At 38.8% G+C, this 13508-nt stretch overlaps 3 protein-coding genes across 8 annotated transcripts in view; all 3 read right to left on the reverse strand.

Moving 5' to 3' along the window:
* tanc1b (tetratricopeptide repeat, ankyrin repeat and coiled-coil containing 1b) overlaps positions 1 to 828 on the reverse strand; it is a 97918-nt gene extending 97090 nt beyond the window's left edge. For both annotated transcript variants that reach the window (XM_088001322.1, XM_088001316.1), the window contains exon 1: positions 168 to 828. The gene's annotated coding sequence lies outside the window, so the exon portion shown is untranslated. The remainder of the gene's footprint in view (positions 1 to 167) is intronic.
* Positions 829 to 4129: 3301 nt separating this feature from the next.
* On the reverse strand, positions 4130 to 6043 carry LOC106906372 (death-associated protein-like 1 homolog). Of its 2 annotated transcripts, none has more exons than XM_014971628.2 (4): positions 5889 to 6043; positions 4953 to 5034; positions 4761 to 4827; positions 4130 to 4648 (listed from the first exon to the last, which is right to left on the reverse strand). In XM_014971628.2, the coding sequence occupies exons 1-4, from the start codon at positions 5956 to 5958 to the stop codon at positions 4532 to 4534; spliced, it is 336 nt and encodes a 111-aa protein (XP_014827114.1). In that variant the 5' UTR covers positions 5959 to 6043; the 3' UTR covers positions 4130 to 4531. The 2 variants fall into 2 exon arrangements, with proteins under 2 accessions (XP_014827114.1, XP_014827113.1); XM_014971627.2 differs by having other exon boundaries at positions 4938 to 5034.
* Positions 6044 to 8797: 2754 nt separating this feature from the next.
* The window catches only part of pkp4 (plakophilin 4), a 92945-nt gene continuing 88234 nt past the window's right edge, over positions 8798 to 13508 (reverse strand). For all 4 annotated transcript variants that reach the window (XM_088001359.1, XM_014996953.2, XM_014996960.2 and 1 more), the window contains exons 19-22: positions 12822 to 12939; positions 12581 to 12721; positions 11802 to 11866; positions 8798 to 9843 (exon numbers count right to left, since the gene is read on the reverse strand). In XM_088001359.1, the coding sequence (XP_087857485.1) occupies positions 9598 to 9843; positions 11802 to 11866; positions 12581 to 12721; positions 12822 to 12939 (570 nt within the window). In that variant the 3' untranslated portion in view covers positions 8798 to 9597. The remainder of the gene's footprint in view (positions 9844 to 11801; positions 11867 to 12580; positions 12722 to 12821; positions 12940 to 13508) is intronic.

Here is a 13508-nt window from a genome sequence, read left to right on the forward strand (position 1 = left end):
TACAGTGAGTCAGCTGTCTGCCCCGCTGCTTCCCATGGCTACTCAATGGGCATGTCTCGGCATTTCTCCTCCTCACAAACTTCCAGCTAAAACGTGACACATCTCCCCTGAACTCCTCACAGACCCTCCACTCAACAGTCTCCACAATAGCACTTCTAAAGTCTTACCTGGTAAATGTCATGGAGATCACAGTGCCGGCAAAAGGTGGGGGGGGAAAGTTCTCCCGGTTCTTACAGCGTACTTCCACACGAACTCAGTCCCAGACCCAGTTTGATTCAGCAAGGTAGACTACGAGCACGCCGCGGACTCCTCCTTTTCCTACTTCTCCTCCTCCTCTTTTCCCCGGCATGAGGTCATCTGGAGGCAGAGCTCCGGGAACAAAGTCCGCGTCCTCCCTCCTCCCACTGGAAAAGCATCGTGGACATGAAAGGAAGCAGGAGATAGAAGCTGCAGGGTTACAGGGACAGAAATATAGTATATAGTCCACACGAGATTCCATCAAAAAAAAAAAGAAACATTAAAATGTTATACACTTTCCTGATCCCAAATAAATACAAGTTGTAATACAACTTTAGCTAGGTTTGTGAGTGGAAAATATTGTTTAAAGCTACTCACCATTGTTTTTTTCTGAAATCAGTCATTTTCTTGATATAATCATCTAAAAAAAAAAAAAAGTTATAAACGGCAGGTTTTCTATTTGTTTTACTATTTTGTGAATGTTGTAAATTCTACACTCCCAAAACCAATCATAAGTCTAGTGACATCACATAAGGCTGCTGATTAGCTTCCTCCTACACACTTGTGTTTATTCCCTCCCTTTTTTCCTCTTTATTCCCAGTCCATGCCTGTGTTGGTTGTCAGATGTTACTAAGAACAATGTGGGTATTTGATTTAGCAATTTGAAGTACATTTTTTTTTATAAATGTTGTTATACTGCACACCTCAGCTTGTACTGACCATTTACTTTATGTTGCCTGTGAGGTCACTGTCCATATAGTGTCAGAGGATTGTTTTCCGGCATATATAAATATATATATATACACACACACACACACACACACACACACACACACACACACACACAGATATGGAAAGTGAACAGTTTAACCCTCCTGTTATGTTCGTTTCTGAGGTGCAGCAATAACGTTCCTGGGTCAATTTGACCCACAACATAACAGGAGTGTTAAGTTCTGCAGGCAATCATTGTTTCCTTCAGTTTATAGTATGGCTTCGGGACTCATCTGAGTCAAGCTTTGGCCCAAAGATTTAAATCTGAAGCCCTGCAACTCAAATAAAGCTTCACTTGCATAGGTTCGTTTCGTTTCCTCAGGCCCCTGAGGTAGCTTGATTTTTGTGCAATCTGTGATTAAGCCAAATAAACAAAAAGCAGAATTTGCTTCTTTTTTTCTTTTTTTTTTTGTTCCTTCAGAGTAGTTTTAGATAAGCAATCTATTTTTGGTAAATGTTGTGGTGAAATCTTTACTTCTTTAAAAAGAAATACACCATAGATAGCAAAGAAATTCTGTTAAACAAACAAAAACTATACATGGTTTTCATTAGAAACAATATCTTCAAACACATATTTCTTCAATGTACAAATGAAAAACAGTGTAGTCATGCCACAAAAAATAAAGCATATAATGGTATGGTAATTAATCATGCAATGTACATGCAATTTACAGAGACCAGTTAATGTGGCAGCCATCTTTCTGGACTATGTGATGAGCACAGGGAGAACAGACATGTTTTATGTGAAACCTTCGTATTGCGAGGCAGCAAAGCCAACTAATGCAGCCCAACTTCATAAATTTGTTCTATCCTGTTGAGACTTTCAAGCACACAATACTAATACAACCTTCCTTTGTGAAAGCATTGCTTCAGTGTTTGCTGACAGTAGTTAGTTTGTCACTGCAGATCTTTCACATTGTTTTTTAAACTTGGAACTGAAACACCGTTAGTTTACTTTCAGATGCAAATTGCACTGAGCTGTCTTTGTTGTTGTTGTTGTAGTAGTTTTTTTTAATGGTTTTATCCCCCCCCCTCAAATTACTAAAACCAACATCCTAGTCTTAAGATTTTAGTGACTAAACCGTCTCATAGGCTGACATTTACCTGTCTCTAGAGAGGAATAATCAAAAGAACAGTATTATTTAGTTAGTCACAATGACTCAATTTATTGTGCGCAAATCAAGTGTAATAAAATGTTCATATTCTGAACATTTGTGAAATGCAAATGTTATAATTTTGGATGTAGCTAGTATTGATCCAGTATCTCTTTTCAACCGAGCTATTCTTTTCTCTCCTGATTGCATTGACAGTTTTTGCCCAGGTAATAGATCAATACATTGATTAAACAAGATAAATGCACTGTAACAGTATGATCAATTGTCATACTGAGTCTGAGAAGGATGGAAAATTAACTGTTACTTCTGTGAATATATAGGGGTGTTTAAAAAAGAGCATTATTGGATGAAGCATGAACAGCCAAGGTGTCTCTGTAAATCCACCCATGCTGTTCTGTCCTTGTATGTGGTGCCCTCTGGAGGCAATACAATTGTATGCAATTTGAAAGAATGATGGGAATACGTCAGCATCATGTTTTTCTCTCTATCATCCCTTGTGACAAAGCCACCACATAGGGGGAGGGGGGATTTTCTCTGCTGTGGCGATGTGAGTTCCAGGGCCCCTCATGGGCCCTCATTGGCAGTGAAATGCCCCATGCCTGCAGGTCAGGGGACCACCGGCTGCTCTGACTCCTCAAACAGACCTGAGGAGGTCTCTCAACTTTGCACACAGATGGCATCAAAGGCGTGCACGAACAGCATGAAGGTCACAGAGGGATCTGATGTCAGCACATTGTGTTCACAAGGCGACTGTTGTGTATGTTCCCAGCAAACAAATGAGCAGATAGTTTGTGGATCTGTCCACAGAAACAGAAACGGGGCACAGACTGATTTTGGGGGTGGGGTTGGAGGAGATGATGTATTTTCAAACTTACAAGGTCTTAACTAATCCCGTCAGACACATAGAGCTGCAAAGTTGAGTGTTGCCAAAAAGAGTTCTGCAGGTTTCTTATAAAAGCTTGGATTCAAAACAAAGAGTTTTTTTTTTTTTCCATTACATTTATTATACAAGAGGTGGGATACACAAAGGATGAGAAGATGCATCCTAAATCCCAAACAGAATATAATCCTTAGAGTTGTAGAACTAATTTTATGGTGTGATTTTTTTTTTTTTTTTTTTTTTCAGATTTGCCACTAAAAAGTGGTTCTGATGCAAAACTGACAGTCAAATAAATTTTCTTGCATAGAACTAAACATGCTGCTTGTCCTAACATCGTTTTTTGTTGTGGTAAAAATCAGAGACGTCATTCTGCATCTCCCTATTTTTTCGTGGTCTGTTTAATGCCCTTTCTGGCATCATTATATAAGATAAACTTCCAAGTCTTGCATTTTTTGCAAGTGAGAGTTATTCCATGAGCCTCTGCAACAATAGCTAAACAGTTTTCTAATCCAACTAATTTTTTGCAGATTTCGCATGGAAGGTAAAATGTGAACATATTTTATGTCTTTCCTTTGTTTCCTCTTAACCATAGCTAATCCCCAATTGTATATTTAACCAGGAAAGTCGCATTGACATGAAAAACCTCTTTTTCAATGTAGATCTGGTCAAGAATTCTTGACCAGATCTACATTGAAAAAGAGGTTTTCCACTTCGAAGTGGGAAAAGTCAACTGTCCTCTCAAATTCCCTGTTGCTAAGACAAAGCTAGCCTGTTAAAAATCTTCATCATTTTCTGCATCACATTTATTTTATTCTTTTAGAAACCTGCATGATTTACTTGCCAGATGTATTGGCCAGGTTCATGAACATAAATAAAGAATTAAACTTCCATTTCACATCAGATGCACAGTGTTCTCCATTCAGATTACTGGCTTATGCAGAGCTAATCCAGTCATTTCAATTCCATGTGTTGGAGCAAACATGCATGATACCTGTAGAGTACTGAGAGTTAGACGTACTGTATGCATTTTGTTCTCGGCCCCAGCTTAGAAATTGTATTTTGGCTCCATCTAGTGGGCGTCTCTACTCAATGGAAATTGCACACAAAAGAAAAAAAAAAGACAAGCTGCAATAGCATATTTATTTTTTTATACAAATCTACAATGCAGAGTTTAACGTAGAGAGCCTATAAACAAAAGAAGAGGCTTTTTAAGCTTCACCTACATGCCTCTAATCCATTAATCAACTTACTTTAACCCATCTGCCATGCATTCCCCCCATAAAAAGTCAGCAAGCAAAATTACAGCATTTTCAAAAAGATTAAAAAAACAAAAAACAAAAAAAAAAAAAAAAACAGCTGAACATCATGATTCTTCTTCAAAAGCTTAGCACAAAAGGAAAGTTGTTTTTCTTCTAAACGGTAAATGGTTTAAATCAGCACCTCACAGAGAACCTGCCACTTCCCCTCAAGAGTTTAACGTTTGACAACAGACTGAACACAACAGGCTCTGGGGTATTCTTAGGCAAATTCACCACTTCCTGGGCTGCTGGATGCAGAAGGTCCGGGGGCAGTGAGACCTTTCCACAGCAGGGCGCACCTTGCTGTGCCTCACGCTCACAGGGGTCTCTGGAAAGTCATGACTCAGCTGTAAAATATCAAGCAGAGGTTTTCATAAATTAGCAACTATGGAAATCTAGACGGAATTCAATTAGGCAAGCCAAATAAATAGATTCTGTTTTATTATTATTATTTTTAACCTTGTCAAGAGTCCCAGTCAGAAGAAGCCCGACTTGTTGCATCCTGTTGGAGGTGGCAAGAGACCGGCTGCACAGGTTTGAAGAAAAGAAAAGAAAAACAAACGAGATTCACTTAATTAGCCAAGGCTTCTTAATTCAGTCAGGGCGGTGGCGTGTTCAGTGCACAGAGGGCTGTACCTGAGTTTATCAGACCTCTTTGTCTCTTTCTCAGGAGTCCCATGGGCAGATCCGTCCTCCAGGGTTTTCTTGGCAACTCGTTTTCCTCCTGCCTTCACTAACGACGATAAAATATAAAAGGCGTGTTCATTTCAGTTCTGACTTTATGCATTAGATGTACAAATAAATGTAACTTGTTTTAAAATGTGGCCATTTAAGGTATTCTGCTGGGTTACTCGAAAGTTTGAAAGAACGCGAGTTGCAGAATGAGTTTTAAATCAGTAGGCGGGGCTAAGATGGATACAGAGGAGCCCATTGGTTTGCAATAACAGGTTTACCAATCATTCGCAAGGGGGAGTGTCTGACGAGCCCAAAATCATTTCGAGAAGGACTGTAGCAGAACAAAGATATGTACGGAATAATTTGATTTATCTGAGATGAACTAAACTGTTTTTAATTAATGGGTTTCTGAAGTAATGTGCATTTCAATGATTTTGTGTATTTAAATATTTACACAAGTTTAATTTTAGTTGCATGTTTTAAAAAAATAAATGAGTAAAGTTATATTTTGGATCTTGGCAGATTTGAAACCTCGATGCATTAGCATTAGAAACTATAAGCTGCCGCAGTAAACTGATTAACACCTTGTGTGCAAACTGAGCCCGCAGGAGCGGAGTTGTCACGCTTTTTTTACGCCACAAGGCCTTTAAAAGCAAAAAAAAAAAAAACATCCGACAACATCCGGACGCTTTTCAGCAAAACGTCTTGCAGAGAGGTGGACTAATAATAATGCAACCCAACAAACTTGAAAACCAGAACTATTTCAAAACCGCAGCAGCAAAGTCGGGCTATTGTTTGTTTTTCTGCATGACTGTGTATCTGGGTCAGACAGCACAAGGACAAAAACGCTTTGATTAAACCTAAAAACAACAAAACAAGCACCTACAAAAGTTGATGTGAACATCTGTTTACCTGCTGGCGGGTGCCCAGCTTTGAGCAGATGAGCGTCTTTTGCTCCGGATTTGGAGAGTTGTTGCACCATTTTGTTGGAAAGTTTCCGCAGCGCAGAGAAGATCCGCAGCAAAGTGCTGTGAACGCCCACTCGCTTGTTTTTATGCTCAGAATCTACAGGAAGCCGCAGACACGCCCATCATTTCAATCTTTCTCTCTCTCTCTCTTTAAAAACAAACAGATGTTGAAACTATTTAAGAAGAACTGAAACCAGAAGAAATGAAGCCAGAAGAACACTGGTTGAGTGTTCTCAAACACTCAACCAGTTTGTTTCACTTGTTGTTAATAACGTGTAGTTTTCTTGCAAAAGTCGCTTCCCTCTCATCTTAAGTTTTTTTTTTTTCCTCTCAGTGATATGCTCTAGACATTATGCACATAGCCAACCAAAGCTGTGGCTTTTTTCCAAATGGGCCTATAGAAAAGTAATCTCACCTGAAAAGGTTTCCTCTGTTTATATTCTGACTTTTCCAGACATACAATTAAAATTTCCATTTGACATAGATCTGAATCTTATGAAATGGGAGGCAACTTAAGAAAAGGCCATTTCACCATTTTTCTCTGGTCTTTTACTCACAAACCAGGTTCCGTTCAAAGCTACTCATAGGTGCTAGACTAATATTCTATAAAATAAGAAGTGTGAGTTATTAAATATGTATTGAATTCACGAAACTAAAATTGGCACTGAATTTTTTCATTGTTGGCATTTAGACGACAGTGACTTTCAAAATCAAGAACTCTCCAACTACAAGGCTTGCCTCAATTAAGTTACCCATAATTTTTAAACTTTTTTTAAAATTTATTTTACAAGTAAACACATGAAAAATTGTCAGCTTTCACCTCGGTACCCATAAAGCCTAGTGCAACCATTTTCTTTAAGTGGTCACCTAATAAGTTAATGGAATTCACCTCAATATGAATTTGATTGTTTTCTTCTGGCACCAATTTCATTTCCACTTGATGACAGTAATGCACGTTCACACTGGCTGCCTAAAAACATCCGCGAAAGAAAAAAAGGAAAGAGGCAATCCTGGAAAAAAAAAAAAAAAAACATCCAGCAAGTTTATGAACCAGTCAAGTCTGTACTGATTTCTCCTAGAATTTTCTTTGAAAACTTATATTGTTTTCTTCTGTTTTTTTATTCAAAAAAGGATGCTTCGGTGCTCATGTGAGGCTTGATCTGATGAAAGACCATAAACAACGATGTCGTAGTGTATCTGACTTCATTGCATCGTCATTAAGTTCTATAAGATAAGTTTTATTAGATCTAGTTACATGTGAAATCCCTCGCTCATGATAAGGTCCGAAGAAGCTAAACTGAAAGCATCAGCTGAACTTGAGCAAGTTGTTAGAAAGAGACCTGCAGGTGGATACATTTATTTTTGGTAGAGTACAAATAGAACCTTACGTGTTTTATCGTGGAAAGTAATAATTCCTTTCAGCTCACATTTCTTTCAGCCACACCTTTTCCAGAGCATCTCTCTGCCCTCATTAATCAGGCAGCTGATCAAAAACAATGCTAAAAAAGAAGTTCCTCTTCATTTGAAGCAATCTGAAAAAACAACAACAACAACAAAAAACAGGAAAGCTGGTGAAAAATTTGTATCCACAAAGTTTTTATATGGACAAATCCCTGCTTTTGTCAAATAAAGTGAAAAATGTGTTTTCTATTTGCAGTCATGATGAGCTCCAAATGTTTCCCTTGTTCAGTCAATTGCTTTGTTGCAATTGACTGAACATGTGAACATAAAGAACATAACACATACTCAGACACGACATGGAAACTAACAAAAGTATATTTAATAGAAAATACATAGAAAAAATTGATTGCCAGGTAAAAAATGCAAGAATAAACAGGCATGCAACACGTCTAGGGACATATTGTGGTTTTAAAGGATAGTACTTGTAGTTTTTGAAGGAGCACAGTGATGCATGCAGAAATAATGAATTTCCAGCCTAGAGTTTAGACGGTCGCCTTTGTGACACTGCTGCAGTATTTTCCAATATGCTCTTTTTTGCTTGCACAGCTTTTAAATTGTCTTGTTCTGGTAGGTGGATGACAGGTTTGTGTTATTGTAGAAAAGCAACAATCAGGTTTTCTAAAATTTTCTATTTCTACTTTCCAGACTTCTAACATATCAGATGTGTCTTTTGATGAGAAACTGGCCCAGAGCATCACAGATCCTCTGCCATGAAAAAACCCCAAAATGCTTTCCCACCTATTCACTAAATCAAGTTGGTTTGTTGCTTTTAAAACTCAATATTAGCCTCGTCTGACCAAAGAACCCAAGTCCAGTTAAAAGTGTCAGCAGTTTAGTAAACTACATACATTTACATCTGTTATGGTAGAACGGGAACATCCCAAACAACCGTCAGGCCTACAGGAGGCTTACATTGGTTGCTATGGAGACTTGATGACCTCAAGATGCCACGTTTTGCTGCGGAGATCATCTGTCTGAAATAAAATATGATTCTGTGCTTTTAAAGCATCTGCTGCACAATAAATATGTCCCACGCTGTACCTACGATGCTAATATTGACATCATGAAGGTATATTTTAAACTTAAAACTTACAGACATTTTCACAAATAAGCCACCACTCATGAGCATAATCCTGTGGTTTAAAAAAACCACAATTTAAGTTTATATATATATATTTTAATGATGTCTTTGCACAGGTGCAGGCTTAGTGTTGGGTTGGGTTTAGAGTACATAAAGCATCAGGAGCTTTACAGATGGTTCAAAGCCTCCTTCATTCACCCACGTCTGTGCAAACATCAAATGAAACCCTCAGACTGTAGGAGGGCACGGCCCTCAGGTCTCTCTGAACACTTCCACGCCATTTGTTAGAATAAGGAGAATCACACAACTGGTTTAAAAAACAAAAATGACCTTTTATTTTGTTCACATAGTTGTCACGATGCCATCTTTTTCCACATATCTGTATATTTATATATCTTTAGAACATGGCACAAGTTGTTTAGTCTTTTAACCAGTGCTAATGTGTAAACCAAAGTAATGCTGATTTTTGTCTGTATTTACAATAAAATCAAAGAAATGTACAAGACTCCATTGCATTACACAGTTTCGACATTAAGTACAGATAAACTTTGATCCCTCTGTACAATCTAACATCATTAGTTAATTAGTCTTTTTTATTTTTTATTTTATTTCTTTACAAATGAGTTCATGATCCGTTTTGGCTTCAGCACATACATTTCCCCCCCACATCTTGACTCGTACCGCGGACCCTCGCTAACGTGACTCACACCTTTAACCATGCTCTCACACTTATGAGTTCCTTGAAGATAATTAAAGCTAATATCTACACACGACATGACACACGTCTTCTCACGATAGTGTCCTGGATTCTCCCTCGACGTCACCCCCACCCTCCCCCTGCCATGATTCCATCTTACTCTTGAAATGAAAAATAATCTTTAAAAACATTCCATGATTTCCCTCTTTGGCACACATCCCGTCTTTCCATCTGCTGCCGCTCTGCTGAACTCACCTCTCCATACAAGCACATCCACTTTAAAACAAACACACTCATAAAGCCAAGTTCATGAAAGAAGTTTCCTGTGTTGCTCCTTGCCTCTGCTGCAGGGTGAAAGAAGAAATCGGTCTGGAAAAATGTTCTCAAGATTGTACAGCAGATCCGTCTGCGGACTTATACCCAGGAGTCAGGAGAACCTGGGTACTGTTCTGCCCTGTAGGAAGGCCTCCGTGTGCTAGCATAGTAGTCCACATAGTTAGAGGTGGATTTCAGTCCATGAGGCTGGGAGCTGTAGTCTGCTGTAGGAGGGTAGGTGATGACTTCTTCTAAATACGCATCGTCGTAGCCGTGAGGATGCTGCAGGTACATCCTGTATGTGTCGTAATTCCTTCGACACGGCTCTTCTGTGTAATACACAGCCTGCAAGAAAAGAGGCGGGGAGGCCTTGCGTTAATTCATTCTTAGGATTTGTATTAATGAAGTTTTTCTAAAATGAATTTACTCTAAATTCCTTGATTAAATGCAGTGTTCACAGTTAGAAGCCCATCACCAAATCTAAGACCACTTTGTGGTTTCCATGAACTCCAAGAACATCTCCAAGGGGATTCTGCTGGCAGCAGACAGGGGAGACTTTACCTCTTGTGTTTACTTCTATCTTTACCATTCTCGGAGATCTTTTGGTATCATGTGAATCAGGTCATGTCATAAATGCCAAATCTTTCCAGTGGAATTGCTCAAGGCTGTATTCTTGGCCCTAATGTTTTTTTTTACTTAATGTACATCTGCTTGGATAGACTCCAAGGAGTCCATCATAATGACTTATCATTTTTATACAGATGAGATCCAACTGTTCTGTTCATTAGTGAGGTCTCAGAGTCATAAATTGTTGATGTTGCTGTTAATATAGATAACATACGTTTACTAGCAAAAATGCTGAGATAAAATACCAGCCCAAAATAGACTCGGTTTGGATGCTGCTTTGGTGTGAGGCCAGAAAAGCCTGTCATCACACAACACACACTTCGTTGATAAGCTAGGCACCAGGATACCATCACACAAGCTTTGTGCATGCTCAGAACAGTTAAGGAACACAAACCCATCATGATGAGCACACTGTGTTTCTGATGTACCACCTGAAGAACCCACAGGAACCCTGTTTACTTTGTTAATGTCTTGTTGTGGGCTGGGTCTACTGTGAATGTGACATTGTGCTGGAGTCTGCAGCCTACAGATTCTGAAATGCAAATGTCTTGCTTAAGCATCCTAAAATGTAAGTAAGTTATTTTCTTCATTTTTAAATAGAATAAAGCATTATGGAAGCCAGAATCCTTAAGGAAGTGTGACCGTTTTACTGTATAGACTTAACTATAAAGTTAAGTCTATACAAACCCTAACTGCTTTAGGGTTTGCTTTATATTTCTTCATAAAATAGAAAGGAATCTTTATGGACTTTCTAACTTAGTACCCACATAATCTGGTACGTACATATACTCTGATATTCAGTTTGATGTGATCTGCCAATGTAGGTATTGTCATTTAGCTTTGGTAACTCTAGTTTGACTATTTTCAAATCCAATTAAATTCAAAAATACTTTATGATTTACATTTAATTCTACCACTAGGAATGTTTACAACTCCCGGAGCACGCTCACACGCTTGATGCCTTCCTCTCCTCGTGTCTGTTATCTGAATGGGCACACATGGACGTGTCCTGCAGGGACAGCTGCCCGAGACACAGAGAGGACATCCCAATCCCAGCAGTCACATTCACTCTTGCTCACACAATGGCTGATGTGCTGGGTTATTCCCAGCAACGGCAGCAGAATGCGTAACAGGGTCTTTGTATTTATAAAGTGGCGTAGATGAACTGGAAAGCTTCACTTTTTTTTCCCTTACAATGAGGGTTGATTTAATTTACTTTAAATATTTGTCTTTATATCCCTTCAAATTGTCCACATAGAACTTAAAATAAAAGGACAACTTTTATCCTCAAAAATTTGAGAAACAACTGACCAATGTTATGTTGCTATAGTCAAGGTGGCAGACAGCGATGGTCAAAGTGACTGTGAATGTGTCAAATTTTGAATGTGGAGATGTCTGATTGAGCAACATGATAAAACATTTGAGAGTGAAAAAGCCTCGGCTATGAGTTAGTCATTATGGCTACAATGAAAGACTGTGAAGTAAAATTAAATACATTTAATGTGTCATGCTTGGTTTTTAGAACCAAGTTAAAAAGTAAATCAATAAATAAATGACCTAAAAAAACAAAAACAAACATAAAACAAGTTTATTCCTTCATTTGCGCTTGTGTTGTTGCTAAGAATGGAGAGGGTGTGAGGTCTGACCAGACTTTTATGAAGAAATATTATATTCACCTGTGATCTTCTGGGCTCCTCTCTTGTGGGTGATGAGTAGTAATATGGAGACGGTTTGCCAGAACCTGGAAAAAAACCACACAAAACAATAAAGTTACTGCTGCTGTGAATAAAATGGAGGAATTTAATACAAAAACACCTCATTTCATATCATAGAAAGAGTCTGCACATCCCCAACGGGCAAATGGCTGTATTTAGATGGAGTAGGATCAAATGGGCCGTGCTTCACTGGAGAGAAATACCACCAAATAATGGGGTTGGCCTGTGCTGCACTGTAGTTTACATAACCATCGGGGATGGGCATTTTCATTGGCACTTTATCAACCTGGTGGAATCCAGAAACTCAATTTCCACTTCCCTGCCCAGAACATGAATTGACAAGGCTGCAGTTTTGCTTGTTTACTCTGCCCGCTTCCTGATCCCACCAGCCAGTGGAGGCTGGTGAGGGCTGTCGTCTGGATGCTGTATGTCTGGATTGCCCTGACATATGACTCACTAGGACCTAATGTGTTAAAAGCACAATAGTGAAGCTCTTGCTTCTAGATAGTAAATGGACTTTAGTGCTGTAGGGACAAACAGCTCTCAGTTAAACTGACCAATTGTCATAGGGCTCATAGTGGGGAGATAAAAGTGGATCTGCTGGGAGCAATAGGGAGAATTAAAGGAGATAACGAAATGGGCGTGTGGAAATGAGCAAAAAGTGATCTCAAGTATAGAGCAGATAATTCACGACTTAAATTAGATTTCTTTTTAAAGTTCACCATCTTTTAGATAAGTACCTGTATACTGTTTTCTGTGAATACTGCCGTCTCCTTGGTAATTATAAAACTGCATAGTTGAATGAGTTCTCTGATAATCTCTGACTGAGCTTCTGTGCTCTTTGATGCCCAACATTGCCGGAGATGACGTGACACTGGCGGCTGTGGAGAGAGAGAGAGAAAAGAAATTGCATATTTATTTTCACAGCTCCTGTTTCACTGCGGCTGCCTGGCTGCAGGGTTCGAAGCTACCACAACGTACCAGGGTGGTTGACTGGAGACATCTGGACGGTGCTGGTGGCGAGGGTGGGCTGGGACTTGAACCTGTCCCGTTCCAGTGTTGACACTGGGGTGATGAAATGGTTTTGGTTCCAGCCATCCTGTGAGGGGAGAAAGTGGCAGTCAGAGGAACCAAGACAAAATCAAAACTTTTTTTTCATTGGGATTTTATGTAATAAATCAACACAAAGTATTGCTGAATTGTGGAGTGTCAATGCTTTTCCAACATTGTGCACATTAAATCTGAACTTTGCCTGAGAAGATCAATTGTTAATTGTTATTTATTCTCATTAAGATTTAGGTCTGTGTTGTAACCATGCCATTCAAATACATGAATATCCTTCAATATAACATGCTGTTATTACCTTTTGTAAGGTTTGCAGTTGTGTCAAAGTGCCTACTCTATCTATTTACAAATGATTAATTAACACCAATGTTCTTTAAAATCCCTCTTGGGTTTTCACAAAATAGCTGGATTTATACAGAGAATAATTATCACACAATTGGACTCTATTTACTAATTATGTGGCAATTGACTAGCCGGGATTTTATTGAGGGGCATCAGACCAAAGTGGGCTGAAAACGAATGCATAAGATTTTGAGATAAAAAAAAAAAGAATAAAAAAAAAAAACATGCATAACCATAATTTTTCTTTGTTTGTGTTGTCAC

This window comes from Poecilia mexicana, unplaced genomic scaffold (genome assembly GCF_051168715.1).
Source record: "Poecilia mexicana isolate PSO_F unplaced genomic scaffold, ASM5116871v1 scaffold_2, whole genome shotgun sequence".
Taxonomy (NCBI): Eukaryota; Metazoa; Chordata; class Actinopteri; order Cyprinodontiformes; family Poeciliidae; genus Poecilia; species Poecilia mexicana.

Excerpts from the sequence above, each read along its gene's own strand:
- LOC106906372 (XM_014971627.2), bottom strand. The coding sequence starts at position 5,958 with ATGGTGCAACAACTCTCCAAATCCGGAGCAAAAGACGCTCATCTGCTC. Across the intron at positions 5,035-5,888 it reads AGCTGGGCACCCGCCAGCAG|TGAAGGCAGGAGGAAAACGA; the intron begins GTAAACAGATGT and ends TATCGTCGTTAG. Across the intron at positions 4,649-4,760 it reads TGACTGGGACTCTTGACAAG|CTGAGTCATGACTTTCCAGA; the intron begins GTTAAAAATAAT and ends GATATTTTACAG.